General features: G+C 38.8%; 1 protein-coding gene across 1 annotated transcript in view; it reads right to left on the bottom strand.

Annotated features, from left to right (window-relative positions):
• Window positions 1–26,226, bottom strand: part of CHAF1A (chromatin assembly factor 1 subunit A) — a 62,276-nt gene extending 36,050 nt beyond the window's left edge. Inside the window, exons 1-4 of the mRNA XM_072405060.1 lie at window positions 26,057–26,226; window positions 20,796–20,840; window positions 14,079–14,659; window positions 4,607–4,845 (exon numbers count right to left, since the gene is read on the bottom strand). Of these exons, the coding sequence (XP_072261161.1) occupies window positions 4,607–4,845; window positions 14,079–14,659; window positions 20,796–20,840; window positions 26,057–26,120 (929 nt within the window). The 5' untranslated portion in view covers window positions 26,121–26,226. The remainder of the gene's footprint in view (window positions 1–4,606; window positions 4,846–14,078; window positions 14,660–20,795; window positions 20,841–26,056) is intronic.
• Between the last annotated feature and the right edge of the window lie 732 nt (window positions 26,227–26,958).

The following is a 26,958-nucleotide window of genomic DNA, read 5'->3' as shown; positions in this document are numbered from 1 at the left end:
TTGGATTGGGAATCAATACACTAGTCCACTTTCACACATATAATGCAATAAATAAAAGTTTAGGTTTAGCCATTACACCAGAGATCACAATTTAGATCATGCAAAGGGAAATTTTTATTTGTTCTAATAAAGAAATAATCTTTGAGGAACACAAGTTCAAGTAATTTATAAAACATCTAAAAACCTGAAGGATAGGTTTTACACAGAAAGTTAAATTTCATCTTGCAGCAAGCAAGTGAATATTAGAGTTGCAAAAGCGGGGAATAACTAGTCTACTTCTGTACAGGGGAGAGCAAGCTTAGGTGCTGGGGCTATAAAATGATGGCAAGTTCCAACTACAGTTCAGAATATTGTTTCTAGTAGAAAAGAGTCAGGGTACAAGTAGGTCCAAAGGTTCAAGGGTTTCCTGCACTGTGGGGAGCGAATATCACTGCAGGTCTTGGTGCCAATATTGCTCTGCTGTTAATAAAAATTGGATACAATAACTTAGCACCAACTTCTGGGAACTCTGGCATTAGGATACTTTCTGAAATCTACAGATTTATATAGTTTGTATGTGTTTGAGAAAGCAATCATTTTAGCACAGGAACTTTCTTCAATAAACAATTTTTTTTAAATACATCATGAAATGGGGGAAAAGCATAGCAGAGAAAACTTTAGCACATAGGAGTTCAACTGACATATCGTGTACTACAGTCCTAGTTAGTAATTAGAATAAATGGTTACCAACACGTTGGTGCGAGACAATCAACCACAAATCAGTCATTAAGCAATAAAAACACAAAAACCATTTGCCAGATTCTGGAATGGAATACCAGAGAATAAGAGAAAATGGGTGGAAGCAAAGAGATAAGGAAGGGGGGGATAAAGTTGGGAACATGTGCAGATTACTGCAGAAAGAGATGATTATCCTTTTACTCGGTGTACAGTATTTTGTATGCTGGAGACAAGATCCTCCAATAGGAAAAGCCCTTTAAGCTTTGTGATAATTGTTTGTTTAACACATCAATGTGTGAAGTTGTGGTTGAGATATAAACTTCCAAAGGATTCAATCACAGTTGGTGATAAGGTATGGAAGTTACTGTATTTGAGAAAAAGGATTTGAAGACTCAATATTTAAAAGATAGTTTTTAAAATCTTGAAGGGGTTCTATGGGACACATCAGCCACAAGTATGACTTTAGGAAATTTGATATGCATTTCTAGACCCTCAATATTAGAATTAGTTGTAAAGTGTTTTTGAAATGGTTAGGTAACCTTTTACAAAGAAGGGTACTGTGGACAGAACTACCAGGTGCCTTTAGTACTGAACAGCTAACAGTTTCGGACACCAATAGTCAAAATTTTTTTTTAAAGCGGATTTTAGAAATCCTTAGTGCACTTATTTTTAAACAGGATTTATATAGCGCCAACATATTACGCAGCGCTGTACACTTAAGCACTTTCACTGCAATCAGATACAGGCACACTGAAGTTTACAGATAAAGTTTGATCAAGATAGACACTTGAGGTGGTCTGCCCTTTTCTGCTTCCCCTTACCTAATCAGGGGCTATTAGCTTAATGATTAGGTGTAGAAGCATTAAGCTACGTACACACTTCCAATTATTATCGCTGGAAAACGAACGACGAACGATCCTGCACGATATCTACGAACGATCGTATAGCACCGATCCTGCACATAGAGATAACGACACGATCGTTCGTAGATATTGTACACACAATAGATACGATTGTTTAAGCGATAGAGGAACTATGTGCACGACAGGAAAGTGAACGAACGTTCGTTCATTACGCATGCTCTGAACATGGACGATCAACGAACGACCGTACACACGAACGATGTTCAACGATCGTCGTCCAATCCGATCCGCCGGTCCGGTCGTTCGTTTCCAACGAGTTTCCTCGTTCATCGGCGTCGTTGGTTACTTTTTTACGAACGATTTTTTGCCCAATCGATCGTTCGTCGTTCGATTGGAACGATAAAAATTGGAAGTGTGTACGCACCTTTAGTGAAATAGGACTTTACATAGAATTTTGATAAATATAAGCAGTTACAAGCTATGAGGAAGGTAAGGTATTTTTCTGGCTTCGGGTTAGTCCCCATCATGGCCAAATAGTTTATATTTACTAAATAGAAAGAAAGCAATATTTAGTGTTCTAGTGTTTATTTATACCTAATTATTAACATACAATAACTTCCTTGTGGGAGGTTAACCATCACTAGTCTTCCATTTGAGTGCAACATTTCCAAGGCCAGGTGTAAGAAGAGTACTACTATTACTAATAATGAGGCAAGAACTAGACAAGAATGTTTATAAGGCAGCGCATTTTCATGGGCAGAGCTTTTTATGTTCTAATGATGCCATAGTAATAGAATTTTAGAGGGTGTTCCCCACAAGCGTCCCTCACTTCACCTACATTTTCAGTTTCATAAACCTTATTACAGAGAAATTGGGGTTCACGTATTGGAAGAGGTTAGGAATGTTTAATTGGGCAACACGTTTGGAGTTCTTTATCTTCTAATGATGCCAAAGTAATGCTTTACCCACAAGTGTCCCTACATTTTTGGTTTCCTACACCTTATTCCAGAGGAATCAGGGTCTAGGCTTTAGAAGCAACCAGCAATGTGGAGCAGGGCAGCACGTTTTGATAAGCAGAGTTTTCCATGTTTTAAAGTGCCATCATTGCACATTTGTGGCTGTATACACCCAATTTTACACACACCTCGGGAGGCTTTTTTTTTTTTGATAGAACACAAGCTTATGGGGGCACATCTTTCTATTGCAACGCCAGTTGCTTAGTCAAGCGGTGTGCAGACTGTTCCCAGCCACTGTCTCCTTAAATGTTCAATTCAGGTTGATTGATCCTAACTTCCTGATCCCTGTTCTGTACCAGTTAACCTCATCGATTACTAATCATGTAAGTGATCTCCTTTTACTTGTTTTCCCCAACATAAAAATTGTCATTTACACTACTCCAATAACTAAGGGTTCAATGTGATCTCCGCAATCAAGCTATCCTTCTTACTAATATAATTTATCATACAGATTATTTTAAGTAAAGGAAAAAAAACTAAGGTATTACACAACAGATACCTGCAGGACAATGTTGCCAGCTTAAAACCAGTCTCCCACCACAGCACAGACATAGTTATTCCAGGGTAATTAGACATGTGCTGCTGCTCCAAGCTGTACATACTGTATTGGTTAATTACAGAAGAGGTAAATGCCAGCAGAGCTTAAACAAACATCCTCCTAAAAGATTTGAAGCTTAATTTATCAGACTTGTAAAGGGAAGTAAAACATCTGAGGAAATTAATGGCCTTGTCTTATATTACCGTAATAAAGGAAATTTCTTTTTTGTAAGCAGTAATTTGAAAGGTAAATGGGTGTGCATTATTCTTCTCTTATTGAGGAATTAGATCTATAAAACTATTTTTACGAGTCTACAATTTCTAGAAATGCATTCTAACTGCTAACCCTTTTCATAAATAAAATTAAAAAAAAAAAAAAAAAAAAAAAAACAACAACCTTTTATAGACATGTAGAGCTCTTTCTAAAATGCAATTGTCCTCTGATTCTTTTGTGGCTTTAGATATCGCAAGCCTATTCCTGCAAAATGTGCAACTGCATAATCCTTAAAAGCAAATTATGCAGCATTTCTGTAGCCTTAATTGCTGCAAAAAATGCCCCTTTCTTCTTCTTTGAAAAAGGCCGTTTTGTTGGACACTGAAATTTACATTTTGAGGTATATTTATAAACAATCTGCATATGATTTGTTGAACAAAAAAGGAATGTTTTATCATTCTGTGGGAATTTAGGAACACATCCATTGAAAACCATTAGAATTGAACTACATGGTGTCAAGTCCAAATCAAAATATATTTAACAAGCTTTAAATTAGTACTACTTGTATTGTGTTTATGCAACTCCGACGCATTTGCATTACATAATCTTTGCACAAACTGTGTGCCAAGATGCAAAATAATTTCTGGCAGGTGTCACTTCATTTTCATCTGCAAATTTTACTTCCATAGATTTGTTGGTAAACATTTTTTTTTAGTACCCGTCATTCTTATGTCAACTAGGCAGTGATTATTTTTAATTAATAATGGATACAAGAATTACAGTAGTAAAACTAAATCCAACTTGCAAATTTTAAGTGTTAATTTAGTATAAAAAGAATAAAAAATTATTTACAATGTTCTGTCCTCTCTCTGTCATGGGGGCCACTCTTCTTCTCTGGGTTGCAAATCTTTGGCCATCTTGATTTTTCAGTCCAGAATGATACATCTTCTAGCAGTTCATTCCTGGCGTGTAGGGGGCATGCAAAGAGACACCGCCTGCCCTTCAGCAAAACCTTCATTTACTTTTTTCCTATATTAGTTTAGTTCCACTTTAACACTTATTCTAATTTCCTATACTTCTACTTCTGGATAAATATTATGTTTCAAGAACATGAATGTATACTTATCTAAATTTGCACAGAGTGATAAAACATTATTGTTAAACAAATCACTTTACATTCTAAATGTAAGCCTTAGTTTTGGTAACGCAAGTTTCACCCTCTAACAGTTTACTAACCTTCATACCAAGTAAAAACTTACTCCAGAGCGTCAAGCTTTTCTTTTTTTCGTTCCTCTTTTAGACGCATTTTTTCTGCTCTCTCTTGGTCATCTTTTTCTTTTTTTTCCTTCTTCTCCTTCGCTTTTTGCTCCTTTTCTTCATCTTTCTTTTTCTTTGCTTCTTCTTTAGCTCGCTCTTTGGCAAGTTTTAATTCTTCCCTAATACGATCCCGTTCTTCCTTTTCAGCCTGCAATTTTATTTTCTTAACGTGTTCTTTTTCCTAAACATAAAAGTAAAATGAACATCACTTGAGAGAATGTGTGTGTAGGTAGATGTGTATATATGTGTCAAGTTTTCCTCACTTCCTGTCTTGGAGAGACTAATTTTATACTTACACCTTTTTTTAAGCTACACATTATACAAGCATCTCTATACATATATTTTATGGTAATAATACCCTGTATATTACCTTTGAAGTGTTTCCCTGACTGATTTTTTTCATCCATAGGTATATTACCATCAATATGCATTTATTAATTTGTTCTGTTTTGGATTTGACTATGTTATAATCAACAGTCATAGTAAAGCTATGATATTTGCACTGTTCTTTGCATTGGAATATTGTTATATTATATTTATGTATTTATGGGATGATTTTCTAAATCGTTGTTTATTATATTACACCATACACTTGCCCTGACTCTACCTATATCCCCTGAAGAAGCCTTCTGGCAAAACGCGTCAAGATAGAGACAACTGAGCCTCCTTTCTACACTTGTTGCAACTCTTAGACAACTGATTGTCTAGTAAGCAAGGCATTTCACTCCCTATAGCGGTTCAGGGATGTCTTAACTGAATGTCTTTTATGTCACTTTTTGTTTTTGATCCCTATTGTGATTTTCACTATGGATGTTATATAAATGAATATATTTGAATATCTGTTTGCCACGTAAACCCCAGTCTTTTCTCATTATTTCTTCATCCTGCTTCTGAACACTCTGAACAATGCTGCAGTGGTAATCAAGACAGACAAGCAAAACGCCCTTTCGCCCGGAAAAACATTGCTTTCTGGGGGCCTTGAGCTCCTGCCACCACAAGAAGCATCAAAACCCCCACATTTCAAAGTGCACAGCCACCCTTTTTCAGAATTATCTATTAAAACACTCTATGAGGGTAAGCTAGGCTCTTCTCTTTTATCCCCCTCTTATAATGCTTCCTGACTTCATAGCTGATGGGAATCAAATACCGTTTGTTAGCATAGTAGTTGCCCCCTTGAATTTTCAGGGTCTGTAGCTGGATAGAGTGATTTCAAAAACTTTCCATCTTAAGAAGAATTTTTAAGGCCTCCCCCAACAACAATGCAGACTATCTCCAAAAAGTTCCAGTTAACATTGATCTTATTCAAAATCCTACCATATTCCAAAGCATACACAATGCCTAATTCTGGGGACCTGGGGCTTTTTGAACTCTGTATGACACTACATGTCAATGGAAAAAGAACACCAGACCATGAAAATCTGAACAAACATTTAACACATTAATGTTGCCTCAGGATTATGAAATCTGTGGTACCCAAACCGGAAAAGCTATAATGTTACAGATTGGACAGAAATGGAAAATGTAGGAATCAACATTCTCGAAAGGAGAAGTATGCTTTTTTGTTAATTTAGATTCGGGAATGAATAAGCCAGGCTGCATTTGGGTGTTATTAGTGAAAAGTAAACTTTAAGTCTCTGGTTTTGATGTCCTTTTGAACTAAATGTTAACCGAATTGGTATGTTTCTTTGCAGTGTAGGCTGTTGCTTTTCTTAGTTGTATACAATGGAGTTGGGTTCACCCATGGGGCTTAGATGTCAACAAGGACAGGAGGTCCTGGCTAACCATTAGTTTGACATCCCTGTTATATTTACATTTGCTAGGCTCACCGAATTTTATTCAACTTTTGACTGACAATGGGGATCACTGGCCTACACTGCAGTAAATAGAAGTTACAGCCAAATTTAGGTTGCCATTTGGGGTGGAAAGACTTAGGATAAATGTAATAGACATGAACTTCAGCTTTGAATGCATCAGATTTTCAGTACTGCAGTTGTTACAAGTAACAGTACTGAATGCATTATTGTGCTCTGCTCATGGAGAAATTTAGTTCGTCTGGCAAAAAAAAAACTGAAAATTACATTTGCATTAAAGCAGTACTTGACAGCTAGCAATTCTTTTGCTGAATAAATGATTGAAAAAGTAATTGAAAGGGGGCATGGAAAGCCAAGAAAATGGTAGCTTAGAACGTTATTTTCCCATATGATTTGTGTTTCAAACTTTATCATGCCCGGGAAGTATTACAATTACAGGGCAACAATAAACAAATTTCAATGTACAATGTATCTCTTTTGACTTAAAAAATACTGACCTAATCAGACCGCCAGGGAGGTTAACGACTGAGCACTAAATTTGTTGTGTTTTGCCTCACCCACTTTTTGACTACCCAGCTGAAAATAATTTCTAGTTAGAGCATGATGCATCTCTCTCTGCCTCCCATTTCTCTTGAGAGCTACCAAGATGTTTCTGCACCTTGACTGAAGCACACATGTAAATTAATCAGATTGGACATGATTTGGAAAAGCCACACATCTCAATAGCAGGCCTTATAGCTGACAATGCATATCAAAGCAAAAACCAAGCCATGAGGTCAAAGGAAAGGACTGCAGAGCTCAGACAGTATTGTTACAAAGAACCAATCCAGGGGAAGATTACAAAAATTTAGCTGCACTTAAGGTTCCCTTGTTCTCAAATGAACAAGCTTGGCACAACCAGGACTCTTCAAAGAGCTGGTCTCCCAGCCAAACTGAGCAATGGAAAAAGAAAGGCATTAGTGAGGTGAGCTCCAGAAATCTTGTGTGGAAACAGGACCAAGTTTCTGAAGGATAACCATAACTGCAGGCCTCCATCGTTCTGAGTTTTATGGCAGAGTGGCTGGACAGAAGACTCTCTTTAGTTCAAAACAAAGCCTGTAGTTTGAAAACCACAGATTGAACTGGTCTGCTTAAATCAACATTAAACGGTTTGGAGAAAACCAGGCTTCTGCCCAAAACCATGCCAACAGAAAAGCAAAGTTGAAGGAAAGCTGAAAAGAGAAGTACAGCGATATCCTTAATGAATACCTGTTCCACAGTGATCAGGTCCTTGGACTGGACCTCAGTTCACCTTCCAACATGACAATAACCCAAAGCACACAGCAAAGACAACAAAGAAGCATCTTAGAACAACGTAGGAATGTCCTAGAGTCCCTAAATATTTTGCTATAAACAGCCATTACTCTAGTCCTCTCAGTAAAGTCCAAGGAACACAGCCTATTTGTAGTTTTTTTTTTTGCCTTTATTGGACAATAAATGGTGTCAACAAACTATTTAGACACAACGTAAAAGACAGTAAAAGGTCTGAAAACTTAAAGTAAATGTGCTATTTCTGTTTTAATTTAAAAAATGAAATGGCCCAAAATTCAGTTATCACTTTTTCAATATGAGGTACTAAGGATTAAAATTATATCAGGCTGCAACATACAATTGAAAAAAGTGAAGAGGGTCTAAATACTTTCTGAAACCAGTGTGTAATTATATATATATATATATATATATATATATACACACATACACACATATATATACACATTATATATACAGAACAGGGGATATAAGTACTAATCAAGTCTTTGGGGGGTTGCCTCTTTTGCAATCAGTCTTTTTTTTTTTTTGAAGTTCTCTGCTTTTTACAACTTTAGGTATGTTCTTTATAGTTTTCAAATGATGGTGATTTTTCATTTTTATATTTTTGAACTACCCTTTTATTCTTTATGACTCTCTATGGTGTGGGTGTGTGTGTGTGTGTAACATTTTCATTTCTGTTCTGTGTTCTTTGGGGACAACTTTCTCTCCCTGTCCAAAATGGTGTTTATTCAACTTAAATCAAAACAACTACATCCACAAAAAAAGGTTATGTGTAATAAAGCAGAACAGCAAAGGGAACTATATTTGCAAAAGCAAGCCTGCCCAGTCAGTGCAAACTAATATGAACTGGAAGTGGAAAGCTCATGTCACCCTAAACCATCCACAACAAGGTGAAACCCATTATTAGAGCACTGAACCGACATGGCCTCTATGCATGCTTCATGCTCAGGACTCAAGGCACAAGAAAAAGCTCCTTTACAGCACATTTGGACAAGCCAGTGAAATACTGGCAGACCGGTAAATATTGGCATATCTGGTCAGATGAGTCTGAGGCTACATACACATGAAGGACTTTTGTCGTTGGAAAGGATCTTTCACGATCCTTACCAATGACAAAAGAAGAAGATACATGAACGAGCGCTGTACATACAGCTCCGTTCGGCTCTATGGAGAGAGGGAAGTGGGGAAAAAGGAGCTCCCAGTCCCCCCGCCTCACTCTCCCGTTCATTTCAACTGCAGTCGTTGGATGCTGATGGATTTGCTAGCACACGACATTTTGAACCCTTTGGATGTCAATACACTGAGCAGGTTTGGAGGAGAAATGGCACGGCACATCACTCAGAAAATACCATACCAACAGTGACATTTGGATGTGGGAACATCATGCTGTGGGGCTATTTTTAGCAACTGGCAAACTTCATATAATTAAGGACAGAAGGAATGCAGACATGTACTGGGACATTCTGATACTGAAAGAGGACATTTCAGCAAGACAATAATCCAAAACTGTTAAATGGTTTCAGGGGGTTGAGGAAATCGAGCTGCTAGAATGGCCCAATCACCCAACTGGAATCCAAATGAAAATCTACAGGAAGACTTAAGAATCAGAGTACAAGTAAGAGGTCCCTGGAACCTTCAAGATACGAAGACAGTTTATGTTTATGTGAAAAAAATAGGCCGAAATTCATACCCGGGCAAAGCATTGGACTGGTTTCTTCATACAGGGGTTGGGTTACTGTTTATCTTAGGTTTTCCTTTAACCTGACCTTTATTTAAAGGAGAATGGTCAAGGGTTTTCAGCTAATATAAGTTCTGGGTAAACTCACCTTTGAGCTTGCTCACTTGGGGCTCTGAACAAATGGATACCAAATAGTTTGGATACCAAAGAGTTTGGTCACAATACAGGGGCTGACAACCACCTAAAATTTTCTTCCCACCTGGCTTAAAAAAAAAATTTCTGGGCTGAGCACTGGGAAAGGTTTTGTTTCAGTGCACAATCTGCCATATTTATATGGACAAATTGAGCAACAGCTCCTAGGTAAATACTGCTGTGACAGATGTGAGCAAGTCACCCTTCTGGAATCTCACATTAGAAATCTGGAGGAGTGATTTGCAACACTATCACCTTGAGGGGGGAGTCTCCTGCTCACTAAGCAGGTCATTAGCGAGAGAGATGGAGTGTGAAGAGGTTAAGCAAGATGAACAGGTAGGGAGCTGGGTTATTGTAGCTAAAGGGAGTGATAGGTGATCCCAAAAAGGCCAGCCCTGTGTTTGAACACCCTAACAAATTTGCAAAGCTAGGTGAAAATGTGCAGGTGGCAGCCCTAGATGTTACTGCTACTCCTAAAAGCCACAAGAGCAGCCCATCCAGTAGGGGTGGGGACAGCAATGTAGGAAGGTGTAGACAATTGTTTGTCATGGGGGATTCTTTGACCTGGAGGACTGATTGTTAGATTTAATAAAATTTTATTCATCACATAAACAATAGTAATACAATCAGGGTACATTCACACAAAGAATTGTGGCACAGCGCACAAAAAAAAAACAAAAAAAAAAAAAAACACACTATATTACAACCCCCTCCAACATACACGCAAATAAATACATCCATCCCTGCACACTGTGGTGTGATGCGAGACCAAGGCCCCTCCACCTCCTCGTTTCTGCCCGGTTCAGGAGAACTGATGGAATAGTTTGTTGCCTGGATCTCTTCAACCAGATGGTTTGCCCTCTCCCTTAGTGCCAGGGTTCAGCATGTGTTGGACTAATTACTGGGAGGGGCTGGGCATGACCCAGCCATTTTGGTCTATGTTGGAGCCAATGACAAGATATATGGAAAATGGAGGATCCTTAAAGATCAGTTTAAAGAACTAGGTTTCAAGTTGAAGGAAAGGACCTCCAAGGCTATATTCTCTAGAATATTGCCTGTGCAATGCGCAGCACAGGAAAGGAAAAGGGAGGATTTGACAGACACTGCTGGTAAATGCAGCAATGGTTTAAAGAGCCTGCTCACCAATGCTAGAAGTCTAGCAAACAAAATAGGGGAATTGGAAGCCTTAATGAATAAAGAGCATTATGACTTAGTTGGTATCGCTGAATCCTGGCTTTGTTCCTCACATAAATAGGCTGTCAATATTCCTGGATATACTCTTTCCTAAAGACAAAATCAAATGAAAAGGTGGTACTTGTCCTTATGCAAGAGGTAATCTGTAAGTGAATGTGAAAGAAGAAATTGTTGCTTGAGCATGTGAAGAGGCTGAGACATGGGTGGGGTTGCATAAATGAGATACATAATACACAGCATACTACTAGTACAGATAGAAAGAGGGCTGCAACCGCTGGCACAGGTATAGTAATCAGAGATTTTACCTACCCCGACAGTTTTCCCCAGCCCCCTTTTGGTGAGTGGGCTGCACAGCTGCCTTTTTCACCCAGATCTAATCAGCAGCTCTAATCCTCTGAACTGACAAAAGGAGCCTCTCCATTCTCCGCTGTCATCAGTTCAGAGGATTCCAGTTGCTGATTAGAGCTGGGGAGAGGGAGAAGAGCACAGCACAGCTACCATGAGATCAGGACACAGGCTGTCCCTCACCCATTCGCTAGATGTGCTGAGTCTATTGGAAAGAAGAAAAGAGTGCACAGGGAATACTCAGTTAGTAGTACCGAACACCTTCGGCTACTCCCCCCCCCGCCCTTAAACTTCATTTATATGGCAATCACTGCACTGTTACACATTACTGCTCACTTCTAACACTTGAACTCCAGTTTCTCCGGAAAAGGGAGGTGTAGGAAACAAAATGTGTGGGGAATATATGTGGCACCTCCAAAAATGTCATCATGTTGTGATTAGGACATACATAACTCTTGCCCACCAAAACAAAGTTAGGGTGTAACAGGAAAGCCTTGATGGGCAGGGTTTTTTTTTATGTTGTAATAATGCCATTGTGTTACCCACAGGTGTCCCCCAATTGCATCTAATTTTGTTTACCTGCACCTCTCTGATCTGGAAAAATCCTCAATTTTGTAGATATCAGCAACTCTATTCATGCATTAGGCTACTGTTGGAGGGTTGATGTCCATCTAAGCAGGAGGGTATGCAAGCTTTTACGGCATTCAGAAGATACCGAATGAAAGCGTTTAAATTGCTTAATTGACATTCCGGAAATATGGAGCAACGCCAACTCCGGTCTACCCGATATCCACTGAGGTCAGGTGGTTGGTTAGGGTGGCCACAGCTTCCCAAAAGTTAGACTATTGTGGGCATTTCCAGAACATATGCAATAGGGATCCCGTGACTGCTTCGCATCTCTAGCACAGGTCATCAGTGTGAGGAAACATTTTGGCTAACTTTGTCAGAGTTCTGAACCACCTAGAAAGTATTATGTAGTTGATCTCTTGGTATTGATTACTGATGGAAGCTTTGTGGCTGAAATACAACATTTGGTCGTGTTGAGCATCTGTAAGCTGAAACTCTAGATCGGATTCCCACTTGGCTACAACAGAGGCCTGTGCTGAAAGTAGAAAGTGAAATGCAAATGATAGTGTGCCCTGTGTGGCCAACTTGAGAAGTATATAGCGATTCCAAGGGTAAAAGAATATGTGAAAATTGGGATGGATGCAGTAATGACACAAAAATTTTGAGAGCTGTGACACCAGGCATTTAATAGTGGTAGATCACTGTCAGCCTGCAAGTCTAGTAGGGAGATCCAAGACCCATCCCTAATAAAATTCTTAGCATGGAAAATACCATTCTGGACCCAGGCCAGAAAGACAGGGTCTTTAACAATAGTAGGAAAATCAGGATAGCCTATGATCGGGGCAAGCAGGGATGGATAAGGTTCAACCCCACCAGACTTGAAGTACTTGGTGAGCACAGTAAGAGTGGGGCCAACCAGGGGATGTTTAAACCTATTTGACGCCAATATTAAGGCATCGATAGAAAAATCTATCATTTCATTCTCCAAATTCACCCATAGTTTTGAGTGGCTATTAGTGCACCAATTATTAAGCCCATTAATGTGTACCACTGCTTGATGGTATATCACTGGGTCTGGGAATGCCATCCCACCAGAGGCTTCTGGGAGTCTCAACACTTTTGACGCCCAGCCGTGGGTTATCTGGGTGCCAGATATATTTTAAAAATTCTGACCGAAAGGTGGACAATATGCTGGAAAGAATATGAACAGGTAATGGCCTGCAAAAGATAGAGCAGTCGTGGCATAATGTTCATCTTAGTACACAATTTCGGACCTTTTAGATTCCATGCCTATGGCGTCAAGATTCTGGAGAGATTATAAAGGCAATTGTAAAACATGTGAAAAGATTGCGCTATAGCAGAATTGGCATGTACAGCAATCCCTGCTTCATTCTTTATACTCGTTATGTGCATTGAAGCTTGCTTGGCTTTAAGGGCACACACTAATGCTTTACCACAATGGTTGGCCTTTTGATAGTAATATTGCCTACATTTAATTCATTGCGATTTGGCCTTATCACAGTTTAATGCATTGATTTGCTCACATTTCTCTAGAAGTTTAGCTTCAATACCTGTCAGACCTCAACTGGAATATGCAGTCAAGTTTTGGGGTTTTGGCTCCTATAGAGCTCTCTTCCTGATTGTTCACTTAAAATCATTACAAATATCAAGATAGCACTCTTTGCTTCTGGAGGGAAATAAGTTTAAGCTTCAGATAAGGAAGGGATTCTTCACTAAAAGGTTTGTGAAAATGTGGAATAGGCTCCCTCAGCAAGTAGTTTCAACAAGTACTACCAAGTAAAAAATTAATTTTAGTAAGCATGTTCAATACTTACTGCAAACTGCCTATGCTGTTCCACTTTTTTACATTCATTTATGGATGCATTTGTTTTGATTTCTGAGTGTGGATTACTTAGGGTCATTGGTATGAAATATACACAAATTAGAAATATTTGAGGGGAAAAAAGATGGACGTGTACATGCACAGCTCCAAGACTTTTGTAGAGCTGCCCTGACTTTCAGGAATGGTTTTCCATGTCCTATTTGGTTTGCTCCTACTTTCTGCTCACTTAAAAAGCATTCAAAACCCATCTTTTCAAACACTCCTAAAACCCTCACTACTTACCCACCATTCCATATCCCCCTCCTATTGTGTGCTGCTTTCCCCACCTCTTAGATACAGGAGAAGGGGTGCACCCTGCCCAAAAGAGCTCAGAATGTGTCATTTGCAACCTATATTAATGTATAGTGCCGTGTAAGAGGTTTAATATTCACTCTTCAAATGAACATAAAGTCACCAAAATTAAAAACACTTACTTTACACCTGCCGGTTGAAGGTGTAGATTTATGGGCACCTTTCAACATTGTACTTGTTAGCCCATCAGGAGAACTGACAGGAGAAGTATTTGAGGATAAAGTATCTTCATCTTCTGCTTGCTCTTTATCTGTCACTTCTTCAGCACTAAAACCATCAGAGCTGGCCAGTACTGTACTGACATCACCATCTTCTTGATCTTTATTAGTCTGCACCAATGGAGTTCTCACCAGGTCACAACTTAGTAAATCAGTTCCATTCACTGAGCTTAACTGTTCTTTTTCATTTGATGGGAGTATTTCAACATGTCCACTATTTGAGTCTTCTGTCAAGTCAATTGTGTCAGGAATCACACTGCGGGCCTTTGATATCTTTTGGATATAATTATCCAGTGGTCCCCACCCATTTATCTTAGGAACTGTCTGCACCTCTTCTGTTTCCATTTTGCAGCCATTCTCCACATCATCAATTGAGCACTCCATATTACCAGAGGAGTCTTTCTGTACCATATTCGAAATCTCCCTTTGTATTTTAGCATCCTTGTCCGAATGGGCTGGATTTAGGCGTTTGAAAGGTAAACGAGCTGAAATTACAAAACACACGAGTAGAAAATTGAGAAAGGGTCACATTTCTAAAGTAACATTAACCATTTGGGGCAACATGAATTTATTGCATGTTCCTCTAGCTGATGTGTAATAAGGTTTTTATAAGAAGAATACAAGGGTTCAATCAAACTTTAACCACCTTGCAGTTAAGCCCGACCTTCGCTCGGGCAAAAAAAAACTGCAAGGATGGTTAAGCCCGAGATTTTGTACATCCATACTTACCTGGTCCCCCTGTGCTCATCCAGCGTCGTCCTCCATCGATCATCGTCCGCCGATCTCTCCAGCGTCGGGTGCCTTCGTCGGGTGACAGCGGGACCGGTAAGAAGCCGGCCGGCATCTTGTGTTCCGCCCGCCGGCATCTTGTGTTCCGCCCGCCGGCATCCTGTGATCCGCCGGGCCTGCGGATCACAAGATGCCGGCTGGTGGAACACAAGATGCCGGCCGGCGGAACACAAGATGCCGGCCGGCGGAACACAAGATGCCGGCCGGCGGAACACAAGATGCCGGCCGGCATCTTACCTGGACCCGCTCATCGTCCCACGTCGTCCTCGCTCCAGCGCCGGAAGATCTCTGCAGGGAGAAGCCGTCCGGCGGAGAAAAAAAAAACCGGACGGCTCCTCCCTGCGTGCGTGATGACGTCGGCTCGTGTGCGGGAAATTCAAACTGAAACTCATTCATTCATTTTGTATTGGATTCAATACAAACTCCTGTATTGAATCCAATACAAAATGATTCAAATAAATACAAAGTATATAATTGGTAAATTCAAACTGTCATTTTGTATTGGATTGGATACAAACTTGCGTATCCAATCCAATACAAAATAATTCAAATAATTACAAAGTATATACCTGGTAAATTCAAACTGTCATTTTGTATTGGATTGGATACAAACTCCAGCATCCAATCCAATACAAGAAAATAAAAAAAAATAAAATAAAAGTAAATAACTTGGAAATTCAAATTCTTATTTTGTATTGGATTGGATACAAACTCCCGTATCCAATCAAATACAAAATAATTCAAAACAAACTCCAATAAATACAGAATCAAAGTTTTAAAAATTGCCACACTAGGGAGGTGTTTTAGAATAATATAGTACTTTACAATATACAGAGTTACTGCTTTTTCAGTATTTATGATTTGTTTACATTGCTGATTTTTGTGTTTTTCCTTTAATTTTATTAAAAGTAATTTTTTTTTTTTTACATGATTGTGTGTTTCAAACATTTTTTATATTCATATTATCTACTAGAACCCTTGTTCGGACATATTTCTGTAAGTTACAGGTCTACAATTTAAAAAAAAAATTTCATGAAAAACAGTGGATCACTTTTGGTACAGAAATCTAGACCTCAGTGTAACGCTCAGGAGGTTAAATGAAACTTTGCAAACATATACCCTTCTATAATAATAATACCTACCTCAGTTGAAAACCTTTATAGACATTTGATAGATATATTTGGTGCACACTCTAATACTATTTTATTTTTCTACTATAAACTCAATTATGTGGTACACCCATCTACCTCTCCTTAAGAAGCTGCAAAGTGAAACAAATTTAGGAACAGAGACTACCCTTTTCTTGTTCGAATAGGGTGCCATTGAGCATGAATTATGCACCAAAATATCAGTGGAATTATGATACATAGTTCTCCCCAGAACCCTTTTGTGCCTACCCTGTCCACTTTTTTAGCAGCTCTAATTCTCAAAACAGATACAGCACCCCAATGCTGAAACACGGGGGCTGAAAATTAGAAGATATTGAAAGTTTGAACACAATGAGTTGTTAGGCTGCAGAAATGACACCGGCCAGAGCCACATATCACGTCCCCTGTACAAATTCCTGGCTCGGGGGGAAGTGGGCGGGGTTATGTCATCATGACATCACTATGGGAGAGGGTTCTTCCTTTTTGTGAAAAGAGAAAAAATTAACTGATATTACGCATGCGCAGTGAGATAGGCAAGTTTTTTAACAACCATGTCACCTGATCTCGTGCTGCATCAGTTGACGAAGGAAGAAGAAAAGAGACAAAGGTAGTGCCATCCTGCGCCAGATGTCGGCACAACACGGGACCCGTGGAAGACACGGACTGCCCTGCGGGATTGAAGGTAATTGTATATTTTTTTTTGTTTTAAGCACTTTTCAGTTTAGTTCCTCTTTAAACTTGGACAGAGGGGGGTGGGATAGTCAAATAAGGTCAGAAAGGTGTCCGGTCATTTGACAACTCAGTAGTTTATAGAAGCCCTGACTAGAAATTATACTCTGCTAGTCCTGGTTCTTTCCCCAACAATGCAGTTCTTATAACAAGCATGCATAAAAAAGAAAGTTTGGGTAGCAAAGGGAATATTGTCCCCAAAAAACACAGAACAGAAATGGAAACGTTAAAGTCTATACAAGTTTAATTTAAAAGGCTAAAATTAAAACCTATGGGGCTTACAGCCATTTTAGGTTCCATGTTCACAAAGGAAAATAGGAGGGTTCAAGTCCAAATTGCTATTACTAAATGCACTTGCTCAAAGAAGCCACAATGACTCAAAATTGAAATGATTGAGAAACAGTTAAAATAATCCTTTCATAGAAGGGTTGTCTACTGTGCTGGATTGGGCAGCAAACTCACCAGAACCAAACCCCATAGAGAATCTTTGGGGTATTGTCAAAAATAAAGACACCAGACCTAAAAATACAGACGAGCTAAAGTTAGACATCAAAATTTGATAAAGCAACGATTTTACATGTATATACAAAATGTCGCAGGTTTCTTTTTATTGCATCTAAGTAAATTTGGATTTTTAACTTTACAAAAATAAGCTGGGTGGTGAAATTTTGGTTACTAGTAGATATGAGAGCGTTTCAGGTCAATATTATTAGTAATAATAATAATAGTATTATTACACAGTATGTATACAGCGCCATCAACTGTACAAAGTTGATAGTCATGTCACTAACTGTCCCTCAAAGGAGCTCAGAATCTAATGTCCCTACCATAGTCATTAAATAATTTTGAGGGGAAGCCAATTAACCTAACTGCATGTTTTTGGGATGTGGGAGAAAACCAGGGTACCTGGAGGAAACCCACGCAGACACAGGGAGAACCTGCAAACTCCATGCAGATTATGTCCTGGCAGAGATTCGAACCTGGGACCTAGCGCTGCAAAGGCCGGAGAGCTACTTCTGAGCCACCGTGCTGCACATAGGTTACGCCCATCGGTTTAGGAGATATGAAGGTTTGAACACTGTGGATGTATGGGGAAAGGTGGGTCACAATTTTTAAAACTTGTAGGATTGAACATTGGGGCTGATGTTTAAAAAGAAAGTGCATCTAGAAGGCCAAACTTGAAAATTCAAATTGGGGACCCCCTGGGCTACTTACATATCAAGAAGCATTTGGAAGGGCCCCTAAAATTATACCTACCTTTCACAAAAATATACCTGTCATACTATGCTATCTTTCTCTTCTTTGAACCATACCTTCTCTAACTTAAAGGTGTGGGAAGGCAAAAATCTAGGTGCAAGTGGGGGGGGATTCGTGGCTAAACCACCCCCACAATTTTCATTACCATGTCATCAGAACATAAACTTCTACCTATTAAAATGCACTTCCCAGTTATACAACTGTCCACTTCTCTACCTTGAGCCCCCAATTTGTTTATAACAAAGAGGTGCAGGTAAACAAAAATAAAATTGTAAGTGGTGAAACACGTGGCCAACATCACCTAAAGTTCAATACTATGGCATCATTAGAACATAAGAAAACTATCCAGTAAACTAAATTGGGGTTCAGGTACTGGAAGGGTACAGCCATACGTAACAGGGAAGAGTGTTTTGATGGATAGTTTTTCATGCTTTAATTCTGCGGTGATGAAAATTTGGGATGTAAATACCACTATAAAAAGTAATGAGTGTCTGCCACTAAAAAAGCTATTGCAACAAAATTTTAGGGCGAGTTAGCCAAAGGTGCACCCTACATTTTCGGTTTTGCACACCTTGCCATTCTGGAGAAATTAGAATTCAAAAAAGATAAGCAGACAGGGTAGTATATGATAATAATGTTATGGAGTTGTGGTTACCCCTAGGGATGTTTGTCTGTACTATCTGAATAGTAGTTTGTTGGTTGGCTACAGTATCAGTACCAATAAAGTTTACACTCACGTGAGATTACGGTGTTATTGAAGTTATTCCAAAATTCTTAGTTTAATAACTTAGGTTCCTTTTTAATTACTTCCAACGTATAGGTTATTGGTTGATGGTAAACTTCTAATATGTGATTATCAGTTATAGAGGAAAATTTGAATAAAGTATATTCAGTTGCTTAAATTATCTTGATTCCCATAAGGAATCCCAAAACATGTTAATGAAATTCACCTGAGGTCATAGGAGCCTTGATAGATGTGAGCTGAATTAGCAAAGAATGTAACTTGAGCATAAGATCGGGTGTTAACTCTCATGCATTGGTAGATAGTGGAGAAGACCAGGACATCAGCAGCCAGCCAAAAGATCATTAAATTACACTTGTATTTGCATTAAATTGCCAAAAAGCCTGTAATTTCTTTCCTCTTTCCATTAGTAGTATATGATAACAGTTAAAGTTTTGTGAAAGGTAGGTATCTATTTAGGGGCCCCACCATGACGATCCTTGCTATGCAAATGGTCCCAGGGGTTCAAAAAAGCATTTTAAATTTTGTGCTCCTAGATGCACTTGGGTCCCCCAATGTTCAATTTTTTAAACGTGTGACTCCCAATAGCTGTGGGTTAGACATTTAGTACTTGTAGCTTTTTTTTTTTTTAACTTCATCCTTTTATACTCTATATAAACATTTTTATTTCAATGTACACACTCAAGAAAAAAAGAAAGGCAACAAAACAATCATGGGCAAAAGGCTCCTAAACTGCTCAATCGTGATTAAAGTGTAGCCAGACTGGTGTTCAGATAGGACCCAAAAAATTAAAATGGGAAGAAATGACCTGAGGCGTTAAAATCCATCCAGGTTTAGGCAGTAAGGATTCTTTTAGTAAATATTTACTAAAAGAATCCTTAACTAAGTCAAAACTGATTTGGCACCTTGATGAAGTCTCATGCCAGTCTGAATAAGATGACTATAAAAAGGTAATGGTTTTCACCTACTACTAACTGAGAAAACCACTGCCAACTGCAGCATATAAAGATGTAAAGATATGCAACTTATGTTAACAAAGTGATCACATAAGGGTGGCAGGATCAAGCTCAGAGGAAAGTCTGAATCAGACAATATGAGCCAGGGATGTCAGTCAGAATAAATATAGACATTTTCTTAGGCATAAAACTTTAGAGTAATATCAATAGATGCCCTAAGAAAAATTTGTAAGCAACTAGCAAACAGCTTGGAAAAAAAAGTTGCACACAATCTATTGAATATATATATATATATATATATATATATATATATATATAATATATATATATATATATATATATATATATATATATATATATATACATACATACATACACACACACACACACACACACACACACCACATGCTGAATTCTCAGTTTGCCCAATAACTACAAATAGACATGCTAAAGAGTAGTTTAACTCTTTCCACTTGATTTGCTACTGAAGTGTGAGAACGTACAATTTGTTTATACAATATACAGAGGAGATATTAGGAGAGTAGCAGACACGCCCCTTCACCAGCACCCTCCAATGTTTTCAATTCCATTAGGGGTCTAGAGACATCTCTATAAAGAAAACCTTTTTATGCACTTATGGGGGGAAGACAGAAAGTAAAGTCACAATCTTGATACTATGCAAAAAAACTGAGCGCTATTAGAAGAGGCAAGCACAAAGGGAGCGCTTTCCTCCAACAGAAGATGCAAACAGTCTTAACTCTGTTGCATTCAACATCCAACATACACAAGATTAGTGCAACAGGCAAAAAAAAAAAAAAAGTTAGCTTTAACCCACTTTCGTAAAAACCTTTTGTGTGAATCTTTAGTAAACACAATGAAAATTTTAGCACAATTCTTTTTAAAAGCATGATGAATATGTATTTAAACAAGTACCAGCATAAGAAATACTTCTAAAATAAAAATTAAAATAACAATCCTCATTTGCCTAACAATCAAATACCTTGTTTCATCTTTTTTTGTGTAGCTGTAGAGTAGGGCTTTGCATCTGCAAAAAAAAAAAAAAAAAAATTGATTTTTATTTTTGCATACAACACAGTAAACTAGATTAAATATATTACAAAGTAATACAATAATATTTATACATCAAAAAATCCATACAGACAACTTCAAAGCTTTATCCACTGCAGAAAATTATGAGGGGGTAGGAGGCACGTAAAATCTTTACACACAAACTTTGGTGAAATATGCTTTAACTGAATTTCTACAAAACCCCAAACATAGTATGAAGACCTATTAAAGCTGAACTCCAGACAAAAGAAAAATTAGCGGACTAAAATATTACCATTTCAAAACCAACTTCTGCTGCAATATTGGGTTTAAATCTAGGAGGTATCCTTTGCTGTTTTTCTGCTGCTAGATGCTCTGGCACAGGGGTCGGCAAACTTTTATGTCCACTAGGCCATTTATGGGGTGGGCGGGAGTACACTAGGCCGGAGTCCCACCCTAATGGCTATACCCACCACCAGGAAACGCCCCGTGAAGTGAAATCCCTTTACTCCGTATGCATTGCGGTCAATCCATACAAACAACTTCAAAGCTTTATGCTTCGGTAGTTCCTAACGCCCCCTGGCAGATCCGGCTGGAAGGTATCTGGCCTAGAAGCCGGAGTTTGCCAACCCCTGCTCTAGCATGTCCTCATTGCCAAGCTTATAACTGAAAAATGCAAGGAGCATTAAAAAAAAAAAAAAAAAAAAAAAAAAGTTACGTTAACCAATACTCTGCTTTATCTTCTTTTCAGCATCATGTTCTCATCAGCACATGAAGTGACTGGTCAATACCAGGGCAAAACAAAGTGCTGATACTACAAAAACAAAACACATAAAAGACCCATACAAACACACAAGAAGTGTTTTAGCGAGAACATGTTTTAGCTGGGTGGTGTACTTCGGTAACCACCCAGCTGTTTTTGGGCAGCTACTAAAATGTGGAGTCACAATGCAGGGGCATAGGACAGTGTGGGCAATTATATATATATATATATATATATATATATATATATATATATATATACATACATATACACATATACATATATACACACACAGCTGTTTTTGGGTGGTTACTAATGAGTTGGGTCACAATACATTAGAGAGTTTGTATAGGGGAGGGGGTAGAAAGCTGACTGTTAAGGGATAACTATGACACAAACAACTGGGAGCACTAAATCAATTATACTGACCCGCCTAACTTATGTATGAGCAGCTACAGTTTCTTTCACCCCTTACTAGCAGCCTTCATGATCTGTTTATCTGCATCTTTGGCGTTGAAGTCCACCTTATATGGTTTACACTCCTTGTACCTGTAACCCCTCAAATGTAAATAATGAGGTTTTGCACACTTTGATAAAATTTTGGGATTAAGCGTTACAGATAGAACAGTACTCAAAAGGCTATACATTTCAAACTTATGGGGATAGGGGGAGTTAAAAATAAATAAATAAAGTTATGTTGTGGGTTATCTTGTAAAACGTGTTAAGAGTTAGCTACTACATAGTTCCTAGTGTTAGGAAGACAGAACAGTGTGTCTTCCGCTAAATCTGCAAACTGGACTTGTTTTTAATCATGCAGGCACTGATAATGCTGAGAAATCAGCCACCTTTGTGATTTCATCAATACATGGGCATAGCAACATGCTGCAGAATACACATTAGGCTAAAAGCTAGGTAAGCTAAAACCATCTTTTTTATGTCTAGGTATAATTTGAGCACAATTTATTAAATCATGCTTAGGTTTGCTTTAAAAAGGCTTAGCAGTGGACTGTCCCTCTAAAAAGGGAAAATACGACACTGTGGGTGCCTAGACACCCTAAACTGAACATGAAAATTAAGCGCCCCAGAGGCCACTTCCATTGTAAAACATTGGGGTAGGGCTCGTAAATTTATGCCCATCAGCTCACAAAACATGCATTAGTCATACTATGTTACCTATGTAAGCTTTCCTATAAGAACCCCAATTGATATGAAAGAGAGGTGTAGAAGACCAAAAACGTAAGTTAAAATGGGGGACACTTGATTGGGTGGCAAACCCCCCTTAAAATGTATTCATAATGTTATCATTAGAACAAACTCCTTCCATCAAATACATGATTCTAATACACATCAACGGTCTACTTCCATTCTCTGAGCCTCAATTTCTCTAGAATGGGGAGGTGGTTGACATTACAGATGCAAGTAAGGGACACTTGCAGCAAACTCCCCCTAAAATTTCTTTACTATAGTATAGGTCTCAAATTTCAGGTCTAGTCCAATCCGAAGGGGAAGAGAACACTGTGCATCTTTAAAGCAATTAAGTAATTGAACCACAATATGAAACCAAATTAAAATCTTCCCCTTCTGGTTTGCAATAGACCTGGAATTTGGAGACCTCCCAACTTGAGACACAAATGGATCTAAATGGACTTTCCTATTAAAGTGGTCTCAGAGGTTTTCAGCTTACATCTAAAATACTGGTTGGTCAGAAGTCTTACACCAAGTGATACATGACCCTTTTCTGTCAGTCTACTTTGCAAATTTTCACATGACTTCATCTCAGGATATCCTGGGGCAATTTAAGTGAAAGGCAAGAAACTGGTATCCATATGCCTCATCTGTGTACCTTGGAAATTTGTGTTTCAGAGATCCAGTTATAAATAAAATGAATGGAAATGTATATGACAGGTCAGCATTGTAACCATTACCATCAAGAAAGGGTAGTGGATAGCTGTGTAGCAGGTAAGTATTGTAAGTATTACAAAAAGCGTTCCTGTCACACGATTATGTTAATGGTGTCTTTGGCCCATATTATCTATAAAAATGTAAGGACACTAAATTTTAAGTAAGTCAGTGAATAGTGCCAACTCCCCCTACACACACTGGGATCTTTAAAAGATAGAAAAAAACAGTGGAGTAGCATTATGCCTGGCCAAATACCTTAACGTGGTGGAGGTTATGCAGGATCCAGAGAGCAGTTCTCTTCTGGTGGAGGGTTCTTTAGCAGGCCAACTAGTCACATTTGTGGTATAACTTGACCCCAGCACAGAGCAGATAACTTTTTTGGGGATCTCCTAAACCAAATCTTGCCAAAGGTCTCCAATGTAGCCCTAGAACAAATTTATTAAACTTGCCTCTAGAGTTAAAAAGTGCAGGCTCCAGTACAAGACATTAAAGTGAAAAAAAAAAAAAAAAAACGGCCAACTTACTGACGAGACACATTCTTCGCATTTAAATCTATGCCCCCAGATAGAGTTGAGAACACAAATCAACCTTCATCTGACTACCAGAGCTGAACAGGTCAAAAGTTTTTTACATTGTCTGACAAACCAGGCCAAATTTTACAAAAGCGTTTATAAAATGTTTACTTTTAACCCTTTAAGGGAATGAGTACAGGGGTACATAAAACCCCCTTAATCATCCCCTGAAAGGGTTAAAATGTGTAAAAAAAAATTGGGACTTTAAATGTTAAATTATTTTAATAAAAAAAGTGTGTTTCTGTAAATAAAAAAAAAAAAGAAAAAAAAAAAAGTTTACCAGGTTATCCCAATGACAGGATGATTCCCACGGAATCATGACATGAGCACAGACGTGGGACTCCTCCTGACAGTGAGGGATCCCCGGGCAGTAGGGGTTAAATGAGGACAAGGCTCTCCATTCACCTCTAGTGCTCTGTGATTGGCTGAGGTTTTCTGTTTCTCAACCATTCAGCACTAGACTTGTCCCCAAACATCTCTAGTGCTCTGTGATTGGCTGAGTAATAGGAAACCCTGATGACAGCTCAAGCATCATCAGGATTTTCCTTAGCCAATCAGGGAGCAGAGCAGTCAGCGGAGCTCTGCTATGCGGACAGCTCCGCTCCCCTTATTACTCCCGCAGCCCTAGAGGAGCTGTAGTATGTGCTACAGATACAGAACACATCACAGCTCCTCTAGGGATTTGGTATCCATAATGCTGTATTAAATTAAAAATAAAAATACATAAATAGAGCTATTATATAGTGCTATCCAATCAAATATTGCTACCTGCTCGGCGGTTTTGAGCCAAAAAAGCATAAACTACATTCATTGACGCAAAAGTAATTTCAGGAAAATGCAGTTTGTGGCGCAAAAGTGATAAAATATTAGGGAGTCTATTTTATGGTTTAATGATGCCACAGTGATTACCTTTTAGGAGGTGCTAGTCACAAGTGTGCCACTTGCACATACATTTTCACTTTTAGAAGTGGTGATTGGAAGAAAGGAAGAGGACAGGATTGTAAAATATGACAGTTAAAGTTTTGTGAGCTGGCATGAGGTGTTGGGCTGCAAAATTTGACAATCAACCTTTATAGACAGCTATCACACAGTGCTGTCACTGTATGTAAACATTGAAGAGGCTGATAAGTGACATATGAAAGATGACATCACTAGTCAGCCTTGTCACTACTGGCTTTGATGACAGCTGTGGGGCTGGGAGGACACATGGCACTTACCACCATTGGGGATGGTGGCAGACTAGATTACAGAGGACAAGTCAAATAATTGAGAAACACATTTCCAAGCCTGCACCAGTTTAGGTCTATGGAGGAGGTAAGCTGCCTGCAGACAATGCAATGCTGCTACTAGTCAGATAAAAGATAACAGACCAACCAATCAGAAAGAGGCAACACGCTACCTTGATTGGTCAGAGTTTGGGCAGTGGGGGAAGACTGGGCAGAGGGGGTGGTTAGGAGTAAATGACAAGGTCTACAGTGCCACACACAAAATGGCTGCTTCCATACATTTATTGACTATTTTCTGAGAGCCAGTACTGCTGGCATGACTGACATTCCAATGCAAATAAGTGAAACTCCATGATTTTAGTTTAGGTCTGCTTTACCTGCTTATGAGCTAGACTAAAATCTCAAACAGATTTATTTTCAAACTACCCTATAAATACAAATCCACAGTACAAATGCAAACCAGGCAACGAGCATAGGAAAAAGAGAGTTGGTGCAACACAAGAAAAAAAAAAATCCACAAAAGCGAGGAGACTAAACAATAAGCTACAAAGAGACCAGTTACTTACTGGTAAGGTAACGATATGTAAAATTTTAAACATATATAAAGAAACGTAACGATATTGTTATTGATACACCATTACCTGAAGAAATAAATACAAACACATCCGGTTCGCTGGATACACACCAAGACGACTTTTTAAGTCACCTCACACACAAAAAGAATGAACTCAAAACACTGGCCGTTCCTCACCTAATTTTTCACTTCCTTTCTCTGCAGTCTCGGGCGGCACCTCAGCCATTTCTTTGCCCGGCATTGTAATATGAAGTCACTCGCACTGCGGATTCTCTCCTCACAATCTTTTATCCTGTTAGCTTTTTATCCGCGCGCTTACACTTGGCGGGAAATTCCAAGACATCAGCCTTCCCCCAGATCCACATTGGTACATATCGATCACGTGATTGTAAACGTTGAACTAATCAGGTTCTGGTAAATACCGGAATTCCACGCAAGGAAATGGAAATTTTGTTGGCAAGAGGACTGAAGATGGGCGGAGCAAACTGAAATCGTTGGGGGAATTAAAAAGCTGCTGGTCGCGCACCAAAAAAGGGATTTTTTTTTTTTTTTAAATACAAGGCGCGCTGGTAATCTTGCATTGGGATATGGTGGAGATAGTTGATGGGGTGTACTGGAAGGCATGTACATAATGGAGTGCACTACTATTCCTGGGAGGTCATATGGTGGTACAAGGAGGAGTGAATCCAATGGTGGGGTGCACTGCTATTATTGCAGGGTGATATTGAGCTGTGGGAAGGGGGGATACTTGTTGGGGTGCACTGCTATTGTTGTATCCTGATATGGGGGTGAAGGACTGATAATGGGGTTCGCTGGTATTATTGTAAAGGTGTAGCAAGGTTTCAGGAAGGGTTAAGAAAAGAATGTAATAGTAGTATTGGGGATTAAGCAAAGGGAGGACAGGTGATAGGGTGCACTGTTATTTATGCAGAATGACATGGGGTTCAATGTAATTGGGTAATATGAGAGTAAAGGAAAGACATAATGGGGTGCCCTGCTAATATAACAAGGTGATATCGGTGTTCAGACGTGGGGGACAGGTGATAGTGTGTGCTGGTATTATTTCAGGATGATCAGAG

This window comes from Pyxicephalus adspersus, chromosome 3, assembly GCF_032062135.1.
Source record: "Pyxicephalus adspersus chromosome 3, UCB_Pads_2.0, whole genome shotgun sequence".
NCBI lineage: Eukaryota > Metazoa > Chordata > Amphibia > Anura > Pyxicephalidae > Pyxicephalus > Pyxicephalus adspersus.
This window is presented reverse-complemented; position numbering and strand designations above follow the sequence as displayed.